The sequence below is a fragment of the Pelecanus crispus genome, chromosome 2 (genome assembly GCF_030463565.1).
Source record: "Pelecanus crispus isolate bPelCri1 chromosome 2, bPelCri1.pri, whole genome shotgun sequence".
Taxonomy (NCBI): Eukaryota; Metazoa; Chordata; class Aves; order Pelecaniformes; family Pelecanidae; genus Pelecanus; species Pelecanus crispus.
Window position 1 is genome coordinate 96,464,230 of NC_134644.1, and position 22,937 is coordinate 96,487,166.

At 35.6% G+C, this 22,937-nt stretch overlaps 1 protein-coding gene across 1 annotated transcript in view; it reads left to right on the plus strand.

Annotated features, from left to right (window-relative positions):
- ABCA13 (ATP binding cassette subfamily A member 13) overlaps positions 1 to 22,937 on the plus strand; it is a 208,996-nt gene that overhangs the window by 46,117 nt on the left and 139,942 nt on the right. Inside the window, 9 exon segments of the mRNA XM_075705757.1 lie at positions 455 to 561; positions 2,527 to 2,645; positions 3,923 to 4,095; positions 5,239 to 5,315; positions 5,846 to 5,967; positions 8,663 to 8,857; positions 10,900 to 11,064; positions 16,717 to 16,894; positions 19,159 to 19,298. Coding sequence (XP_075561872.1) covers positions 455 to 561; positions 2,527 to 2,645; positions 3,923 to 4,095; positions 5,239 to 5,315; positions 5,846 to 5,967; positions 8,663 to 8,857; positions 10,900 to 11,064; positions 16,717 to 16,894; positions 19,159 to 19,298 — 1,276 coding nt within the window.

The window sequence follows — 22,937 nt, forward strand, 5'->3', positions numbered from 1 at the left end:
GGTCAGCAGGGCTAGGTATTAGCCAAATGCATTGAAAAATCAAAAGCAAATACTAGAGAAGTGGGTTATTTTCCCCAAATGCTGATTATCAGAGATTTTGAGTATTCTGCTGTTTGCAATCAAGTCAGTATATGCTGTGGGCTCTCAGTATTTCTGAAGCTGTTATGATTTTGCTTATTTTGCTAAGGTACTTTCTAGCATTCCTAAGGTCTTCAGAAAGCTGATGACTTGCTACCTTGATTAAAACCTGTGGTGGTTTTTTTGGTGGGTTTTGTTTTTTTACATGGAAGTATTATGTTCTGATTTTGAAATAGTTCAGACAAATGTAATAACTGTTAATACTGAAATCCTTATATGCTCCACTGAAGATTGCAAACATACATAGTCACTTGTTGAAAATTTTCTGTGGTATCCTTGTTATGAAAATAATGCTTTCTTATTAATCTTTCTACAGAGCATCTAAAATCTGCAAGATTCTTCAGAAACATTTATACCCTGCTAGTGTCCTGCTATTGCAGAAGTTGCACTTTACCATTTTGAGTGTTCTTAAAATCTTTTCAGGTTGGTCACCATGTGTGTTAGCACTATAATGTAGTAAGGCTTCACTCTGAGCAACCTTTTGTAAAAATAAATTAATTTGGGTGATGACAAGCAAGGCAAGCATACTGATGCCTGGAAATTAAACCAACAGAGGCATAGGAAAAATTTTGATTCAGATCACATAAAGGCATATTTTCTTTCTGGAGTGGTCATGTTGATTCAAAATCTCAGTGGATGCAGGGGGTCTTGGAGTTCTTCTTCTCTCATTTTTAGCCTTCCTCCTGGGCTTACTCTGACACACCAGCACCTCCTCCTTTTTTGATTTGATTCACAAACCCAGCAGAAGACTGTATACATATTTGGGTTTTGTCTTATCTTTTTTACTGGGTATTTTTCTGCCAGGCTAGTGAACTGAGTCAAGTCACAGGGGGTATTTAATGAGCCAGAGTTGCCACAAGGCAGCGTATAGCTGACAGAAAGGAGAACTAGGGCAAGTATATAAAGGAAATGGCACCTCCCACTTCTGTCTGTGTTGAGCCAGTGGATTGGCTAACTGTAGCTGAATAATTTCACCTTCAACAAATTGTTCAGATTTTAATGTTAGGCTTGTTTTATTCCTTGCATATAGGTCCCCAAAATGAGCACTTTAAGAAAGGCTCTATATTGACCTAAGGGTATAATTTTTCATATTCAGGTTTTTTTGGGGAAACCAAAGCCTTTGCTTTTCAAATATCATATTTTAACCCAACTATGCCTAGAATTGTTTGCAAAGAGCTATGAGGAGTCATTAACCTGTTGTTCTAGAGCAAGGGATGAGATCAGTAATGTCTTATGCCAACTTCATGTCCAAACAAAACATAAGGTGTGATCATAACCCAATTCTGACTATCTTCTCCACTCTCCTGTGACTGATGTAGTTCCCAAAGAGTGAAACAGTAGCAATGTTGAGCTCAGAATAAGTGATACTGAAAGCGTGTGCCAGGTACCTGGGATCTGTCTTTGACCTCTGAAGAACAGTCTATTTATTGAGAGAACTTGAGATTAAGGAACTAAATTTTTGTCATTCTTATTTCAATACTCCAGTCATAGGGATGTTTCATAATGTTTCATTTGATACAGAAAACATTATGAAACCTAATGAAAAAAGATGAAAACTGCTTGACTTGGTTTGCATTACTGAGTTGCATTGTATTACTTCTGTGAGCAAGATCAAGGTTTGCTTGTTTTAGAAGCAGTGGTGAATATTTATTATTCTTCCTTCTTGACTTATGAACCAATCATAAGGAAAAAAAAACATGTGGGGAAAACCAAACTTGATCCTTCCATAAACCAGTATTCAACTGTCAAGCCAAACTCCTTCCCTGCTATGCCATGTACAAACCCACTACAGGCCTGTGGGTATATGTGGAACATTTTTCCAGGGATTTGAGGGCTGCAAGCTTGGGTAGAGACTTTGTCCATGGATGATCAGGTGATAAATATCCCCTATATGGATTCTTTATCCCTAGATATGCAAAATGTCTGTGTAATGCTGTTTCCTTCCCCTTGCAGCTCGTGTTTGAAAGTTACTACTCGCTGGAGGATTAGTAACATCCTGATGTCTCCACAGGGAAATAGGATGAGGGGAGCCTGCCCAAGGGGGAGTTAGATGTGGTTAATATATACAGCTTCTCAGAGTTATGCTTCTTGCTCACAAAGACCAAAATGAAGTTTTCTTCTCTGGTTCTGTAGCAGTTATTTTTGTTCTTATTTTTGACCAGGAAAGTGTACTGGAGAAGAGTAATGGACATTGAATTAAACTAGCCCTTATTGCCCTCTGCAATGATAAATAAATTTAGCCAGAAATAGGTTTCAGCGCTTTAACAAATCAGACTTTATTTGCTTTTAAAAACTATACTGTCCTTTATTACTTGGTTAACTTTTTATCTGATTACAATAATTTATTTATTTTTTTATCTGATTAAGCCTGGACATTTTCTCTTACAGAAGAACCAGTTGTCATTGGCAACCTTTTCTGTGTTGTTACAAAGTGTAAAGATGGATTAACAAGTCACTTGATCCTCTCTGTCATTGAAGGAATCACTCTGGTTCGAGATCATTATCAGGTTTGAGTAGTTTCCACACCTACAAATGTTCTTTACAACATGCATTAAACTTTGGAAACTAATGGAAATTTCTGCTTTTTTTCCTGCTGTCTGAATGATGAGTCCCCACAGTGGCTATACAAAGCTGCGGTTTGTGTGGATATAGCTCTGATGCTTTTGATAGTGATACCCAGAAGGAATCCCTTAAGTAAACATTGGTGAGCTTTGAAAACTGTAAATATAACTAGATTAACTAGATTGCCATTCAATACCAAACAGCAGCCCATTTTTAATTCCTTTAGATTTTGTGATACTGCTAATTTCATGAATCAGAGTACATTTATACTTTTAAATCTTCACAGGAACAGCTGTGAAATCAAGCTGGATACAAATAAACTTCTTGGCCAGAGTCATTCAAGCTAAAATAGCAATTGTGGTTACCAACTGGGGTCAGTCTGTTTTTTCTTTAACAGTGCGTGAAATTGCCAGCAGGAGAGACTAATATTTGGCACTTAGAAACTCATCCAGAGTTGGAAGCAGGCCTTTGGGTAGCGCACACATGCATGTGCACACAGACGAAATGCTAAAGTCACGCTTTTAGTACAGAATTTGCCTCCTCTTTATGAAATATCTCTGCTAGTTTGTCTACCTGGAAATTTTGCTGATATGAACAGCAGTGTTTTAAGGTAAGCAGACATCAGAAGCATCACTCAAATCTTAAAGCAGAGTTTTGCGGAACAAATACATTGCTGTAGTCACCACCATTCTGTGGCCTGCTTCTACAAATATTTAAACAAACTTGCAAAATCAGAAATATGAATACTCAGGAGAAAAGATAAAAGTGCATACTACACAAAGCATAATGCAAGAAAAACTTTGGATATGGGTATCCAGATATTTTGGTTTGCTGAATGGAAACTGATGTTGTTTAGAACAAGTTTTTGGGGAAAAAGTTAAAAAAGGTCAGCCTAAAATAAATAAATAAAAAAGCTCATTTCATTTTCAAACTAAATTTCAAATGAAAATGTTGGTATTTCTGCTAATGGATGAATCTCCTTGATAGGCTATGTCAAATTCACAAATATTTTTGTTTGTTTCCAAAACTCAAATGTTTGAAAATTCCTTGGTTCTGTTAAACCTCTTGCCCCGGTTCAATTACAAATACAATGAGTAAAAGAGTATTACCTTACCCATATTCTCATTTGAAAATATGCATCGTCTAGTTGCCAAGACCTGATACTTCAAGCAGTAACATAATCTCATTAATTTGCTAACCATATGATCACTGTGTTTTGCAGGATATTGAAAGAATGTGGCCTGCTTTCAAGAACGGGGATTATGAGAGTATGGAATATATAAACCAAAAACTTTCCAGTACTTTAGAGGGCTTCCTGAGAGCCTTGCAGAATACCAATAATGGCAGCTGTGAATGTCAACTGATGTTGGGGAACATACAGAGACGACTGCAAATGTAAAGCCTTTTGCATTTTGGTACTCCAAACGGTTCTTGTTAGAGATGTTATTTTGTGCATATGTCTGTGTTCTAAATTATGTAATTACAGGAGAAATACTATTTATCAAAGTCTCTTTAAGCTTTGTTCATTTAACTGAAAATTGAGCAGATACAATGCACAAATTAAGTAAGTGATTTAGCAAAATTCTGGGTATTTCTAAAAGCACTTACCCTTTTGGTGAGCACTTGCAGCAGATCTTGCTGCTCCACAAGAGCTTTGAATCACAACTAAGAAAATTTTCAATTTTCCATGACCTCAGTTAGGTCAAAGGTTTGATATCTTAATTTTTTTATTTAAAGCTGTTTTGCTATGGCCTTGTCTTCTCAGCAGCTGGATATCCTTTCCAAAATATTAAACATTCAGATCAGTTCAGCAGTTCAGTCAGAAACACAGGATGGTGTTTGTAAACTGAACTCCAAATAATTTCAGATATTTGTTATTCCCCTGAGGAAAATAGTAGATTTTAAGTACATTAATAGAACTGCTACTACAGAGTATTTGAGACTTGCTGTCAGTTAGAAGTGGTCCTTGTTATAATTGTGGCTGTACTGGTTTGACTGTTGGATTGTTTTCATAATGAGCTTGAATGGTGTCTGTGGTTTGTAGTAATAATACAGAAGAACTTGAGCTTAGATGCTGCCTTTATGGACCATAGATTCACGTCCTGCTTTTAAATGGTAAATAATATCTGTTGTGTGTACTTTATTACTTAAATTACAATTAGATAGACTTTATTCATCCTGAAATGCGGTGCTTTGTATCCTTAGTTTTTAAAAATGTGTGTTCAATAAGAAACATGGAAGTGAGACATTGCTAGACCTGTGCTCCTTAAGCTACTGTTTGCTAGAGCACTTAGCCATCATGGGAAGATCTCTACATTTGCAATCTCATTTAGGCGTGAAATATGATAATCTCTGCACCATATAAATACAGCATGAGAAGGTCTGTAGAATTGCTTACTGCATGCACAGTGTGTGCATGTAGACCATAATGTGACCCTTTTGCCTCATTTAGTGGCTGTTTCACTATTCACATTACTCTTTATAATAATGTCAATGACCTAGTTCTGATAACTTGTGAAACTAAGGCTATCATTTCAGGGTGGCTGAAAATTTGGAGCTACAGTTGTCAGAAAATCCAGTGGCAGCTTTTCTCAGCAATTTTAATATTTTGAATGGTGGGTTCCAGTTTTCTTCACTCTTTCACAAGTCACTGCTGTGTAATTTTGCGGGACAATTGTTCTTCAAACTTTAAAGGGGTACTGCTTATGGAGACTGCTGACTTAATGCAATATATTTTCATTGTACACATGTGCGCATACATACGCTTGAGTTGGCACAGGACAGCATAATTTATCCTGTCAGAGTCTGTCCAATAAGATGCAAGGATTCATTAGAAAGAAGAAGGGACTTAAGTTAGTGGAAGAAGAAAATCTTAAAGGACTAAAGGCCACTTCACTAATTTCAGTTCTCATAATACAGGGATGTGGGATAACTTGTGCTTTTACAGGATAATGCAAACAGATGCACAAGCCCTTCAGTCCACCAGGAGAGTGACCTTTACATTTGAAATAGAAGTGAATTACACGATATGAAGTTTTTGTGTCCTTTATCACCCCTCAGAATAAATCTAACAAAAAGGATACAGTCTGTGGGCAATTTAGTTAAGCAAACTGATACCGTTGGCACTATTTTTCTTCCCTTCCAGATGTGAAAGTCAAAGAGTGTGTGCAGAATCTTACTCAATTGAGGCTGGACATTGGTTCTTCTGTTAATATTTCTGAAGAAACTATCAGTACCATTTTGGAAGCCAGTATCTCTCATTCAAAGGTAAAAGATCGAAAAGAGGTGTTAAATTAACAGGTCAACCTTACAGCCTGATGTGTCAACTGAAACAAAACAGACTGCCTTGTTTGTGTGGAATCTTATATTTTCACTTGTCACTTCTATGTGGAATATTTTGTGAGATTTAGGACTTCAAAATAATAATGTGAAGCATTAAGAGATCAATTTGTAGTAGCACTAGTCTTCTGGTCTAAATGACACTGCTTCATTACTTTCAGCAGTGTTTTACCCCCTTATGCTGACACAGAATTTGAGCTTTGCTATCTTGATACTGTAGAAAAGGTGAGGGTTCCTGGGGAAATCATTTTGTTTCCTCCCACCTCTGGTCCTTGCAGTATGGAGTTGTCTGCTTTTTTTTTTATTTTTTTTTTTTTTTTTAATTCCTTCATGTGCTCCTCACTGTTCTTACATTATCTTACCAGTATCTTGCCTTACCTCCACTTTATTTATCTGTTGTCTCTTGAGTACTGTCTGAAGGGTGGGTTGTGTAAGTTTTCAGAGTGAAGGACTGTGTGTGTTATCATTGCTGCTGTCTCCAGTGATCCCAGTGATTAGTAGAAATCATGAAAAATGCCACCTAACTTAAAGGTCCTCTCTCCTGTTGATATCTGTATGACTGAAAAGAGTTGGGGGTACATTAGGTATAAACTAATCAGGTCAATCAAGCAGCCACTGGGTGTCACTGATGCTCCACTTGCAGACACAGTAGCAAGTTTTGTTTCTGAAAAGTGTGGCTACTAAAAAAGCAGTTCAGACCATCATTACTACTTATAGATGATTTGTTCTTCTGCCTCTTTGGCAGTGTGACTGCATTTATTGTTAGCTTGTTATTCTGATACCAGTAAATGGTAGAGAGAAGTCACCTGGAAGTGATTCAGTTAAATGGGATTTGGTGCACCTTTGATCTTTTGGAATAATATAATGCTAACTGGCTGAATTTTCGAATTACTTTCTATCCTTATTTCTTGCTAAAGTCCTATGTAGAGTTTAGATATAAGTACACATCTCATATTTGTGTATCTATACAGAAATTTTTGTTTGCTTAAGTGCTTAAATCCTCGCCCAGTCCAAGTGGAGCATTAAAGCCTATGTCTCTTACTGAGTGTGCAAGATGCACAAGTATTTTTTTAAGCTATAATTGAGGCATGCCAATTATGTTTATGACTTATATAGCCACTGTCTGATAACTCTAATGATAGCTGCAGGCCCATTGCAGTCCTATATTTCTATGATTGTATACTACTACTGTGCTTGCCTCTGGAATGGTAAGAGTAAGCCTGCAAGTTGTTTGTGCATAAGCACTTACCCTTACTTTTTATCACAATATTGTGCTCTGGCCATGCTCGTTGCTGTGTGATTAAGTGTTTTGAAACTGCTCAAAACCTGTTACCTGAAGACTGTAAGCATTCATTTACTGAACATAGGAGTTTGGATTAGCTCTGGTACTCGCAAAACTGCAAGAAAAGTTCAGAGGGGCTTAATCTAGTAGATAAAATGCTAAATGGGTTAAAACTGGACTGAAATGGTGATACTCATGTGGGGCATGAGGAAAGACATTTAAAATTGTATCAGAGAGTCAAATTTCCTCCACAACAAGAAGTCCAAATCACTATCCTTTTATTCTGCTAGCAAAATTGTATTTATATTCATATTCTGTACCTTGTACTTGCACAAAAAAAGTGCATATTTACATAGGAAATCCTTTGGCATCATAAAGGCAAAATTCTATTCCAGAATAAAAATCTAAAAGTCAAATTAATAAGCAGGAAATTAAAATGCTCATAGGAATTAAAGAGTTGAATTGCATATCTTGACCAACTTGGGCTCCTAATTTGATTTTCTTGGGGATCCTCTCCCTCACTGAGTACTGTTACTAGCTACACATGCAGTGGAGGCAGTACAGGCAGGTTCTGTCCTGAGGAGTACAATGGAGCCCTGAGTACGTACTTTGGCTCTTACAGGCTCCAAACGTAATTTTTCTGGACTTGATGCCACTTGCTTTCTTTCAGGCATTTGAGGAGAAAGGGTAGCTAAGAACTCCTGAGGTATCTGGGCTGCAAGCATTTATCTTTTGATGTGACATTTTTTGTAGGAAGAAACAAACCATCATTATCTGAGGATTTTTTATTGTAGTCTCACCCAAGGTCTGCTTAGGTATTTGTCCCTTCATCCACTATTAAATAATAAGACTTCAAAGGAGTGTTGAACTGAGAAACGTGATCTGGCTGAGAGTGAACATTGTGCCATATGGGCATCCCTACATGTTAAATTTCTGTGTCCTCTGAAAGAAGGAATGTCCATAGCATTTGATTTTAGTGATTCATGCATCTAGATTTTGATCTTTAGGTTTCTGCAACAAACGTGTATATCTGCTAGAATGGGTATGTTCAGCATTGTAAATATGCCAGCTTACGGTATGAAAGCTCACAGAATGAATGATCGACCTGTTCACAAATGAAAGTAAATCTTTATAAGAAATATACTTCATCTCTTTATATGTACATAGAATATAAAGTAAGAACATACCAATCTGATATAGAGCTGTATAGTTCATTATTTCAGGTCTGTTGATGACTGCAAATTGTCATGCTACAGTGACACAAATTCTCACCTTATGGACTATGAAAGAAGGTGATGCATTTCAGGACGAAAATTTTTTAATATGTATTCATTATGATAGGTTTTTTACAGTGCCTTTGTGGTAGCTTTAACTGGAAGATGTGATGAAGAAGTACTTAGCCTGCTGCTAAAGCTACCGGAAAACAGTAAAACTTCCCTGGTAGTGAATGAATTATGTTCTTTACCAGCACTGGACTTGTATACCACGTTTGTACTGATTATACAGAATTTGAACTTACGTCATATCATTTACAAGGTAAGATGGCAAAAAAAGCATTCAGTTCCTATGTTTTTCTTTTGAGGGTGGTCTAAAACATGCAGGTAGATAAATGAATAATTCTATTATTTCTTCAGATGTTCTTCCTCTATGGACTGGACATACTGGATATGTGGCATTTTTGTCTACATTTAGCTCCACAAAGCAAACACAACAGTTTAAGAATGGGGTTGGTAGATGCTACTCTATTCCATTTCCTGATTCCTCAGGAAAATTATCACTGAGGAGTTAATTATGAAAGCTTTAGAGAAAACACAGGAGGTCAAAGATGTAGTGTTATTAATCTTTAGCAGAGTTTGCAGTTTATGCAATTAGTCACTTCTTACTTTGTAAGTGTGGAAGACTGATCTGACATCACTGGAACTAAAACAAGCATAGGTGCTCACATTACAAGAATTACAAAATTATTTTGTAGGACAAATTCATAGCACTCGGGAATGCATTTTATTTGCTGTGGAAATCATGTTGGCAATTCAGGTGACTCCTTCAGGAAGGAGCTTTTCCAGCTCTACCAGGGTGAGTCTCTCTGTAAGGGCAAATCTCCTATATTTTATATGACCCAAGTCAAACAACTTTGACAAGAATAGTACAGTGCCAAAACTGTAATGAAGGGAACGCAGAAGTCTGTAAAAAATCTCTATGACCTGTATCACTGTAGATAATCTGGGATCTAGTGTGGGTTTTCAGTGAGATAATATTTTACTTGTAAGAGCAAAAGTATTGGATGGGATTTTTGATAGTTAGAAGACTTTTATTTCAGTTCTTTTGGGGTAATTCATTGACAGAACATAAAATGTTCTAAGTACATATAGTTGAAAAATAATTATAACATTGGGAGGAAGAATATTTTGTCCTAAAGCCGTAGATGCCAGGTTATATTCTGGATGCTGCACTTGCAGTTAAACAGGTTGGCCACACACTTTTAAAAACAAGAAAATTTCCCAGAATAGGTTAAGATACCAGAGGGTAAATAAAAGATTTCTACTTTTTGAATTATCTGCTAACATAGAGGGGGAGGAAAAAAAAAAAGGAAAAAAACAGTGCTTATTCTGATGGGCTTTTCTGCTGAACCCTAATGAAACATAATGAATTCCTAGCAAAGAATAAAAAATGTTGTCAGCTCATCCTAAATGATATGGAAGTTTTGCTAATTTTTTAACTGAACAAATCTTTTTTTTCAGGTTTTTTTTTTTTTTATGTGTAAAAGCAGGTGAAGGCTGAGAATAAAATTAAGCACAGACATTATTATTGTAGGAAGTCAAATAAAGGTGGATAAAATAATCAGAGGAAGCAGCTGAAAGTATATAATGAGATTATACTGGTTTTATTACCATGCATATGGAGGTAACAATGAATCAGTTTGTATTACCATATCATCTAAATAACCTATAAAAGCAAAGGAAATAGAGAGAAAATTCGTAATGCCAAAACTTGCACGGTGAAAACAGCAAACATCCATTTGAACTTCAGTCAAGTAGGGAATGAAATGCACACAATTATTTTATGTAAAAGGTAGTGCATATGAAAAATGCAAAGGGAGGAACAGTGTGACAGGAAAGTGTGTTGTCTAATATGATTCCTGAAGCAACTAAAGTGGTTGCTAGATTTAATTTAACTTGCAAATTATTTTAAAAATATTAAACTGTTGCCTTGAGCATCTTGAACCTGATGAAGGAAAAGTTCTCATTCACACTGAATTCCAAGGGGGCAGGATGTTGCAGATCCCCTTAGCATCTGGGGTAGGAGAGCTCTCTTCAGCTTGGTAGGTATAAACATGTTCTCCGGATTTTAATTCCTGATTTTTCATAGGCCAGTTCTAACATTAACAGAGAATTTTTCTTTAGCTGTATTTGAGAGTAACTGGGGAGTTACACTAAATGGAGTTTCGTTAATCATGGTTTGCAGGACCATTGTATAATCAGTTTTAGAAAAAGACCGAATAATTTTGAGTGTTTCATTGAAAGGTTAAAATTTGTTTCTAATTGGAATTTATTGTTGTGATCTTTTCCTTCTTTTCCAAGATTAAGATACCACCTGAGATAGGCAATGTACTAAACATGCTACTGGATGTCATTTCTAGTATCAGCTCTCTTCTCAATAAAGCCCACCATGCCATGGAAAACCTTCCAGTGCTCCTCCAAGGAATTAAAAATAATGGTATGCTTGACATCCCTGCATTGCAGCAGGTATGTGTATGATTTCAATATGCAAACTTAATTCCCATTGTGAGGTGCTTTGTTAGGAATGTGTGCTTCATAAGGAGCAACACTAATAGAAATTTTGTCCTAGAAAGCTGGGAACTTAGAAGATTGTCCATAGACCCTAGGGAGATTAATTTGGTCTCTTTCAAGCACTCCAGTAATTTTGAGACTATTAACGTGTTGTTTCTGCCATCTCTTTTTTTAACTCATGAGATCACAGCCTAAGTTAATATGGTGTTAGGCCACTGATTAATAATAGCATTTATTATCTGTGATTTGGAGATAACCATGCCTTTTCTGTTAATGCTGTAATTTTTTTGATGAGCAGACCATTACTTTGTTTATAATAAATAACTTTGCTTTTTTAAAGGATAAGATTTCAAGATAGCATGTGCAGTTCTTGTATCTGACATGGGTTTCTGTTTGTGTCACTTAAGGTTTTGTAAGATAGTTGTGCCTGACATTTAAAAAAAGTGGCATGAGGCGTGGGTGAGGATATTTCTTTTGTCCCTGTCTATACAGGCAGTTGCTGTGTGCTCATCTAATATTAAAGAAATAAGAAAAAAGATTTATGTTTCAAAGCAGGGTTCAATTCCACAAGCAGACTTGCTGAACCTTATGGCATTACCTTCTGGATTTGCTATTCTGTGTTTAGGATTGAATCTGGTTCTAAAACTGCAAACCTCTAAAAGATCCCTCAGTGGTAAGCAGTGCAAACTGGTTTGTGACTACAGAAAAGAGTAAACACTGCCTTAAATACTGTTCTCCCTACTGATATGAATCTTTCTCAAGATCTTCTAATCTGTGCAACAGAGAGGTATGTTGTAAAATGCTGTTCTGTGCATATTAGTTTTGTTTTTGATTCTCTCTTCTTTGGGGTAGCTCTGACGGACACAATGAAAGGTGGCTTTCATCAGGTACTTACACCTTTTCTGCTTTCCTTAAGCTAGTTCTGTTTGTGTCAGACTTGTCTTCAAACAAACGAAGTATTCTTTTTGGAGTGAAATGCCAAAGTTGCTTATTTGATAGTAGAAGCTCTCAAAAGGTCCTTTTCAAAAAAAGTTTGTGAAGGAACAAATTGAACAGCAGAGGGCCATCTGGTCACAGTTTTAATCTTTGCTCCGTGGCAACCCATATTATCCTGTAATATAGCACAGATTTAACCTTGGAGTTTTTGTTCCTTTTTACATCTTTCCTTTTTTTAGTCACTTTCTGTGACACAATCTTTTTTTCTTTTTGTTAATTTCTTATTTCTTGAGAAATTGCTCTTTGTTTTCATCACCTAGTAATTTGTGGAGGATTAAAAAATTCAGTGCCTATTTCTTTGTTAATAAATTAGATGTTTCATGTTTTGAAGAGCTCTTCTGTCTCTGTAACTTTTTCTCATTTTGTAGACTAGTAAAAGTTGTTTATTTTTAAGTATCCTTTACTTTTCAAGTTTAACTGGATTTTTTTTTTCTACTTTTCAATAATATGTTCAATTATTGATTATTTGGTTGTTTCTTTTCTATAGTGGCCAAACCTGTGCTACAGAGTAAGTGTGCTACTAAAGCACAGATATTGCTTATACACTTTCCTCCTTAAATATTTTCTTCTATTTCCAAAAGAGTCCATCCTTTTGGATTTTTATTTTCATGATAATTAACAGCAAAGTAGTTCAGTGACCTAGGAAGATTACCAAATAAAGTATGTAAAGCTTTTTAAAGTAAAAATATGTGCACCTTCAGCATAGAGTAAGACAGATTGTCTCCTTCATTAACTTCCAACTGAAAAAGGTATTTTGAAGTTGATTTAAAAAAAACCCCAAACTTCTATAATGAAAAAGGTAATAAAGTAATCGTTAATTATGCATGAGGATTTTTGTCTGAAAGACAAAATTAAAAGCAAGAAATACCTTTAAAATATCTGTGAAATGTGAAGTTGAATTGGTGTGCTATATATTGTGTAATGAAAGATGATGTAAAAACTCAATATCTGCCAGTCAGTAGTAATTGGAATACAACGCCACATTCCACTGTTAACAACATTGAGTGAATGGATAACTCTGAGGAAAAACATTGCTGATTTCGATCATGAGTTTTGCTTGTTTGTTTGCTCTTTGAAATTATTTGCTTATATTTCCATAGCTAATTTTTAGTATGTTTGTCACTCATGAATAGATAAGCTGGAGAGGACTTGCTGAGTTACTGAATGCTGTCAGTTGTGGAAGGTGGCCTCATGCTGTAATCCCTCCACTAACTTGAGCAAGTTCTCTGTTAAAACTATTATTACTGAAAAGCCTCTTGGTGTTATAAATGTATAAAATTCTGACTTAAGTTTATCCATGGCTAGTATGTTTTGTATCAAAAATGTTCTGTAGCTTTTATAATTTCTCTGACTTGCCCATGTGTTTGTGGAAGGTCAGTCATAGTCCTTCTCTCTTTTGATAGGTTAAATAGATTTATTTTAGTAGCTGTTTTATTTGTTTTAGATTTTTCTTTTATAACAGCCTCTCAGTTATCGCAGACATCCTAGTGTCATCTTCGCATACTGTGCTAAGGCTAATCTTGAATGTTGGGGACAAGAAATGTGTACAGTCTTTGAGGGGAATTATGGCTGATGACTTGTAGTTCTGCTCATTCATGTCTATACGTACGAAAGTGACTTTCTTAATCTTGCATTCACCTTTTTCATATGCTGCATACATTTTTGTCTCTTAATTGATCAAGGATCAATGATATACCCAGGTAAGCTACATTTTATAACAGCATCTCATGGTTTCAGTTGATAAATAATGTTTTGCACTGGTTATCTTTCTATTCAATTTACTTTAAATTAGGTAGTTGGTTTTTTGCCATATCACATTCTGATCTTCTTTTCTCCTGCAATGACTTCTGGTATTGAATTATAGGCAAATTTCACTAATTCACTTCTTTCAGGGCTAAAAAACTTACCACAGTAGACCTAAGATCAGTCTCACAGAACTAATACTAGTAACTTCTCTCTGATCCAGTGTTTTCTTTTCTTTTAACAGGGTCCTTGCAGTATCTTCTTAATGCCATTTTTACCCACCACATAGTTATAGGAGCAATGCTGATTAATTTTTTTCTAGGACAAGAACACTAATTGGTTGTTAGAGTTCACCTAGTTTAGAGACAACATATGCCTTTTTTTTGGGGAAAAAGCACATGCCTTCCTACATAAATATATTGTATTGGTCTGGAATGATAATTCGATAATCCATTGAATTCTACTCCTCACATACTTTTTGTTTTTAACTGCTCTCCACTTTAAAATTTATTGTATATTTTGCCCTATTAAACATCACAATGAAACACTATTTTTATCTGGAGCACTATATCACTTATTCCTGAGCATAGATGAATTTTCTACTTTTCCTTCAAATATTGCCACCTAAATTTGATAGGCTTCTGGAAAATAATTTAAGCAAATCAGCAATTTTGCCATTTTCCTCCTGATTCTGTCAATTTCAGTACAATAAAGGCTTTGTTTTGTTTATGGCTCTACCCAGAAGTAGGAATATCTATTTCTCTGCATTTGTTTCCTTTAGCCCTTTGGTTTAATCAAATTTTGAGTTTTCTTTAAGCTCCTTGTAGTTTTCCAGGAAAATTGCAGTTTATTTTTCTCTCTCTTAATGTAATGATTCTGAATTCGTTTTAGTTTTATGTGCAAGCTGTAACCTGGCTTGACTTTTAGGTGTCTTCTGTTGAATAGCTGATATTTCTACTCCACATGAATTTGGTTTTATTCATAATATTTTTTTTAAGCATACAGCCATCCAGTTAGGTCAGAAGCCCCTATGCTATGAGGTTTTTGCCCCCATTTGAGAATCCAGTTCCAGATAGCTTTTTAATCTTCAGTACCAGCCTTCCATGAATTTGTTGGCGTGACTGGCTTGACTGATTACTTTATTTGTAGGAGGCTGCTTGTTTGGATTCATCAGCCTTGATTACAGACCTATTTCATTTAGTTTAAATTAGAACAACTGGATCAAAGATAACTTTTTGTGAACATCCATCCTATATAGTTCTCCTGCTTTATCAAAGCCAAATTTTAGGAAGCATATCTTATTGAGTCAGTGGATATTTAGTTGAAAGACAGTAAGTAGATTCAGTCTGTTGGTGGCAGCTTACCGCATAAATATTCATTATTTGAATTTCAAGTTATTTTGATTGGAACCGGAATTAATTAGCAAGTTTGTGCTCTTTGACTGAAATAAGCCTCATTTATCCTTCTAGTGCAAATAGTCACTAATAAGGATTCAAACCCACTTTTATTCAGCATTATGCATAAATAAAGTTTATTCCTCCAGTAAAGTCCATGCCAGCAGACTCAATCAAGAGCTGTAGATGATGGTATTATGAAATCTGGATATTATTTATTTACTATGCTGTATGCTGAAACCATATTTAAAAAGTCAGATTCTGGGAGCAGCCAACACTGAGTCTTAAATAACACTTCTAATATTCCTTCAGGATTACTAAAGAAGCACCTGGCACTTCAGTAAATGCATTGATCAGGACAAACGCTTTCTAACAGCACAATCTCTAAACTGTCCGTGATTTATTCTTTATGTAAAGTGCTGTACTACTTTGAAAATTGACTCTTCTCTTTAAAAAAAAAATCCAATAATAAAATGCTAATTTATTTCAGTGTCAAGTGTGTTTCATTGACATATCACAGTCTTCTTCTATTTGCCAGTTGTGCAGTCTTCAAATGATACCTGATAGCCTAGTTATGTTTTTCTTGACAAGCATCTGCAACAGCAACGAGTGTCAGGCGGACCAATGCATCCTTCAGTTATACTCTAGGAGCATGTTGCCTTGCAGTTGTACCCTCTCTAGAACTGTGCACCTATACAGCATTCCATGAGATACTAGTTACAACTAAGCATGTTATTTGGAAAAAAAAAAATGAAGCTGCACAGACAAGGCTGCTTTGGATTGGGGTTTTTTTGTTGTTTTGTTTTGGGTTTTTTTGAATGTGGTGAATGATGGTGTTTAAGTCATAAAAGCAGTCAGATTGCTGTCCTCATTAGGCGTATGCTAGTCATGAGTAAATGGCAATAATAAATGCTGGTATGACTCAAGATGTGCAAAAACTAGAAGCACATCTAACAGGTTAAAAGATGTACTTGAAAAATAGGCTTTTAGGGCATGTGTACTTGAATATTTTTTTTCTTCTTAGCAACTGTTTTCACTGCAAACATCCATATGCAGAATGGTTTTGGTTGTTCCTGCTGTCTTTGTGACACAGGAGTAATCTACCAGAAGAGCAGACTTTGTGAAAACTGACATTGTAATCAAGAAATCCGTAGTCCAGTTGTCTTGATATTTTCATTCCTTTTCTGCCTGATACACAGTATTTTTCAAAGTTTAATGTAGTACATTATGCTGCCGTCTTTCATCAAGTATCCTGACAATTAAAACTGCATTATCTCCCGCCGCACCACCCCCCATGATAAAGGTGATCAGGAGAGCAGAAAAGAGCACAGCAGGCCCTCGTTCTTGTAGGCACTTTCAACAGTCTAATTTTGTCAATCTCCTTGGATGCCAATATTGAGAGAACACCAGGGCTACTCCCTGAAGCTACTAAAATCAACTTTGATTAATCTGTATTTCTGTTTGTTTGTTCTAGTTCTTGCAAGGTGGGCAGTTCAGGAGTTCAGCTGTTGGATCCCTGGAGTCTGTAATCAAGGCAGTGTGTAAAGAAGAATCTTCATTTTTCAGCAAAGCAAACCTGTTCATTGACATGCCCAGAATCAGGGGACTCTTGGAGGACAATATGGCAAAATATGGCATTCCTGAAGACTCAAGTAAGAAAAACTATCTATCACAAGTTGCATGTATGCATTCAGAGTTTAGAGAAGTTTTTTCTTCTTAAATGGAAATGTTTATATAGCAGCTGACATCTTGACACTGTAATCCTGAGCACAAGGGTTGATCAATAAAAGTTTTACAGCTACAAGATAATTGTGAATGAGACACAAGTGATTCTGGTTGTTTTCTTTCTTTGCAAATAATAAATAAGAATATTCCTGTCTTAGAGACATATTTATTAGAATTTTAAAAGCATTTGATATTAAAAATATATCTTTGAGATACAAGATTGAGAATTTATTGCTGCATGCCTTTCTTCTGTGAACACAAAGCTGTGGTATTATTGTGCAGTAAAAAATGCAAGCTCTCTGGATAAAATAAGTCTTTTAATAGTTGATATTCCTATTCTCTTCATCAAGTGCCCAGAAAATCTCTTGGCTCTTACATAATTTCACCTTTGCTCCCTTTCCTCAATATACATTTGACTTACCCTGATTAATTTTAATATTGCTAATAACCGCGTTAGTGCCTCAGTGGCCCTGTGTAAGAGAAGAATACCGTGATAGAGTGTCACTAGGGAAGGATCTGTGACTGTGAATCATGGCTCTATCATCTATCAGTATCTACAGCCAGAAACAGACTCTGGCTTGGCTGAGACCCTTGGTAGGGAGCCAGAGCTCTGCCCTAGCCTCCTTCACTTGTGTGTGGGACAGCAGTAAGCAGGCAGCTCTGCTTTTCTTTCCTATTTGAAGAATGGAGTTAGCAGGATGGCCGATTAGAGAGATTGTTTGGGATTCTCTCAAAGCTGTTGAGGCCAGAAGCACTATCTGTTTCTTGATTTCTTTTTCTTTTTTTTTTTTTTTTTTTTTTTTTTTGGTAAATATTTTCACAACTCTGGAGTGTTGTAAGACCTTTTGCCTTAGGATCTTGAAATATCTTTAAAGAATCAGTTAGTTCTAGCACTCCTATGAGTGAATTAATACCATTTCCCATATTTTACAAATTGGTAAATGAGGCAATGGAAAATGAAAATAAAGATATTTATATGAAGTCACAGAAACTTGATTTGTACTCCCTCACAGTGATTAACTTGTATGTATTTTTGTGTACCAGACACTTGCCAATGACTTTCTGAAAACCACAGCAAACTCAGATTAGCAAGTCTTCTGTGTCTTTAGAATATTGATGTTTCTGACTGGCCAGCTTGGAGCCTCTTAATTCTTTGCTGTCATTTAGCAATGATTGTGTTTAGTAATGATTGTTTCCTTAAAGAAAGGAAAAATTTGGGCTAAGTATTGGGTGTTCTTAATGATGCATTTCTGACACTTGTTTCTTTAACTTTCAGCAGGAGTTTAAGTGGTTTTGGCCTAATTTTCCATTACGTACAATAATTTTTCTTCCTTGAGGAGCTGATGACATTATTTAATATTTTCTCACAGCACTGGAAATGGGATATTTCTAAATAGAGTTGTAATAAATAATAAAAAAACCCACCAAACACATGAGCTGGGCATAAAAATCTAAATGTTTCTCACAGGAAACCCATTGCCTTTACTTGAGTTCAAGTGCAGTGGGATATCTTGGAAGCTATTCGTTGGATCCTAGTTTTGAAGGACATAGACCCTAATGCATTAATAGCCCCATCTAATATAGGCACGTTTTTCGGTTAAGGAATGGAAAAGTCAATTGATTAGACTTTTCAAATCAAGAAGTTAAATGTCATGCCATTTTTTTTCCTGTATCTTTGGTGGGTTCTTATGAAGTTATACAAATGAAAAAGTCTGTATTTGTGAAGTAATTTGTGTGTTCCTACTTCTTTCTTAAGTAGGAATAGAAAGCCACAGGTGTAGAGGGTGTGGAGTGAGTCTATTTTTTTTTAAGGTGACTCCCCTCAGCATTCATTTTGTGGGCGGAGGTTTTGAATCTGTCCTTCCACTCTAAAATGCACTAATGTAACTTTTAGGATAGATGGGGTTCACAGGCTGCTTTGCACAAATGTGAGCAGCTCTTTGGATTCTGATTCTTTTTTTCTTGTTTAATGTTTAGAGTTCTACATGCTCAATGCCATCATAAACTGCGGTTAAACAATTTCTATTCAGGGACCTGTAGTGGTTGCTTAGTGGCAGCTGGATGGTATTTGGCACAGTGCTTTGGCAGACCCAAAATTAAGACTCAAGCTTTTCTTTGAATTAAAAAAAAAAAAAATCCAACCTTACCTGTGTCGTCCATCTTAAATGTGAGTCTGTCTTTGTCTTTGCAGCTCCATTTTGCTTGAAGCTTTATCAGGAGATTTTGCACTCTTCTAATGGGGCTTTGCTATGGACTTTCCTGAAACCTTTATTACATGGGAAGATACTGTACAATTCAAACATCAACATGATTGATGTGGTGATGGAGAAGGTGAGTATCAAAAGAAACGCTATTTCTGTTTATTGATTTTTGTCTTTGTACTTCACTTTAAAGGTCCGCTTCTTTCAGGGTAGGTAGAAACAATTGGATAATTGCCTTTCAGAAAACTACATCCACCCAGCTCCCGGAGTTCTCACCTTGTTCCCACTTTAAGCTTAATATTTCTCTAAACTTGTTACAGTGGTTTCACCTCAGTGTGAAAAGCAGAATTTTGTTCAAAGTCCCTTAAACCTTGTATAGAAAGATTAAAAAGAACACATTAGCAGGTGTTGTGTGAATCGTGCTGTATCCAGGTGCAGGATATATGTATTCCAAGTGAGCTTTTGCCCTCAACATTTTCTTATGACAAGAACTCTAATGGGGCAGCATAGGGAGCTGTGGGCAAGCGACACCTGAAAGCCTGTTCTGAGGAGTAACTGAGCTGTGTTTAAAACAAACAAACAAACCCCCCAAAACCCAAAAAACCTACAGTGCATCCTTCTTGATTATGATTCTAACACCAGTAGTATGAATAACCAGTAGTAGGTGAGCTGCCATATGTGTGGATGCTGATGACTTGATATTATTCAACAGTTTTACTGTCTCTGCAGTTTTGTTATGGTAGGCGCTCTGTCTTGAGCATGATTATCTACAATGATAATAGTCATGTTTGCTCATGACTAGCTTTGAGGCACTTCTGTAAGAGGAGGGATGATGACTTATTTTAAGTACACATTAGAGTTCTGTGCAAATGTTGCATTTATTTTGAAAATACATGATTTTTACCCTGGAATATTACTTCTTGCAACAATGGTAATTTAGGTTAATTTAAAATTAAAAAACCAACCAAACAACAAACCAAAACCAAACCATTACTGCTTGTAAGTGGTACACAAAAACACTGTAGTAACTTTAAATGTGATGGTAACTATTTTCCATGTAAATGGAGTACAGTGTGGTATTCTGACTTATGCTCTAAAAAGACTGTAAAAAAAACCTGAACCAAAAAACATGTACTAGATAGCAGATACTAGGTAACTTTATAGTTTCTGCTGTGAATCGGAAATAAGGTTTCAGTGATTTCATATTTTGCAGTTAAATAACTTAATTTGGGCAACAGGCCATCTTTCTGGAGTTGAGTATAATTAATTTTAAATTTTTAGTCACCTAAAAATGAAGCTGCTCTTGATGTTTATAGATGGAAATTCTATAAAGAATGAGTTGTAAGAAATAATAAAAATTCTGAATCATTTTGAATACATAATTATATTCTGTTACAACAACATTTAGAATAATGCGCTTAAGACATTTCCACATTATTTTGCCAATTAATATGCCAAAACCACATTCTTAAAAGTATCTGTAAGAAAGATAAATCCCCTGACATATGTTGTGTTCCCCCATAGATCTTTTAGTTAGTGAAATCAAGATTGAGTAACACAGTTCAGAATGAAGTTTGCTGGTTTTTTTTTTTTTTTTTTTCTTAATGCTCTGGAACTACACAAAGATTCTGGTAGATGCCTCTAGCACAATGTTCAGATTCTCATTATGTATTCTCAGGCTCACAAAAGTTCCATCAGCTTATTCAGGAATCTGTGTAAACACACCCCCACCCTTGCCCCAAACATGTAGATCTAACTAGCAATTATGGATGTGCATCTGTTTATGTGTAAATATGAAAGTAGTAGGAAAGTTTCTTCAACAGTGTTTTCATTTGTTTTATTACAGAAGCCTATCAGCTACTGCTTGAACAGAAACAAAATTTAAATGCAAAATATTGTCCCAGGTATCTCAAACACAGCTACTAAAAAGCAGTCCTGTAGCCCTTACACAGCCAAATCTCCTACTGAAATTGGAACAGAAGTTCTGATTTCCTTTAGACTATGTGACCACATGGCAGCTATTTACTAGAATAAAAAAGTAGAGGATTAAAGCTAAAAAGGACATCGATGTTTGTATATTTAAAGTATATTCTGTAAGTTTTTCACATGGACTATTTTGTTTCAAGACTGTGTAATTGATCATTCTTTGATAAATTGTGAGGTTGCTGGTTTTACCTTCTGAGAAGTCAACAGTTCTAAGGTGTAGAATAACAGTGACCACAGGCTGCATCACTGACTGAGAGCAAAAATGTTCAGTGACAACTGGCATCCAGGCGTTCAAAGACCACGTGCGATGTCTTTGATCCTTGCTTTTGCAACTGAACTTGCTGTCACTGATGAGCTGGTCTTATGAAGGTATTTCATATTTCAGAAGATTCTCAGAGTTGATCTTATATTCCAGCAATCACATTAGGACACCTTTGTGCTATTTCTTTGTAATTGGAACAGTCAGAATATACATATATATAAAATATAAATGTAGCAAGATAATTGAGAAATGAAAGAAAGAAAACTAGTCTAGAAAATTCATTAATTTCAGTTTCCTGTCTTTTTGTCTAGTATAATTAGAAAAAATGATAATGAGTAAGTTCTTATTCTAAACTTACATATCCTGTCTGGCTTTGCATAAGAATATTTGACTTGTCAGCCTATTAAAAGATGTCATTATAAAAGCAGTTCAACAAGCTCAAAATACCATTTTTATTTATTCTTATATCAGGAAGAGGTTTAGACATATTCAATCTAGACAGGACCGTAGTTGATATTGAAGACTCTAATTTTAATCAAAGGCAATATTCCGCCTAGGTGTTACAAAGAATATTTATTTTAATGGATCTTCATTGATTAGGAATAAGAGAACTTGAAGAGACTTTCTATTAAACATCAAAGTCCAACTAGTCATTAGCATACAAACTCACAGGAGTTACTTTACCATGTAAGATTAAGCATTCGTCTTGCCCTAGGTTTGATACTGTAATCACTAAAGGCTGTATAGGGAAGAACTGAAGAACATGTCAGTAAAGTGATATTCCCCCAAATACTGTCACAACTTCCAAAAACTAAAGGGTCAGGCTTGCCAGGACTTTACTGCTATAATTTCTCCATTTGCTTTTTGAGCTTATATAAACTTTTAGTATTCATAGTGCCTGTGGTGAGATGTTCTGCATCAACAACCTCTTCCTCACTCGCTTGTTCTTCAACTTCAGCTGAGGCAACTTCTTTTTAAAATCCTGTGTTTATATCTCCCAACTATATTTATGTCTGTTCTCCATTTTCACTACTACTCTTTATTGCAATTTGTTATTATTATAGCAAAATTAAAATTTGCTTAGTACAGATTACAGAATTATCTGTCTGTAGGCCCCTGGTTCCTTTAACATCTTTTTTTATGAATAGCATTGCATTTGTTATTTTCCAGTTCCCTGATAACAAGGGAATTTTAATCAGGAGGTTACACTACAGTGAGTACTTCAAGTATTTAATGCTTGAGCACTCTTAGAATTCTTGGCTGGATACTATCTTGTCCTGGAAACTACTTATTGTTAATTTTGTTAAGTTGTATGACTTTTTTTTTTTTTTTAACTGCTGCTTCAATTTGAGACGTTCTCTAAAGTATTCTCCATGTAGAAGGCTTCCAACACAAGAACTTCCCAAATGCCTTCCCAAAGGTGAATGAGAAAGCAAAAATAAATTTTGAACAAAACCCTTTTTTTCCTAGTTTTTCTTGTTTTCTTATTTGGATGTAACCTCAATTTTTTAAAAGGACGTT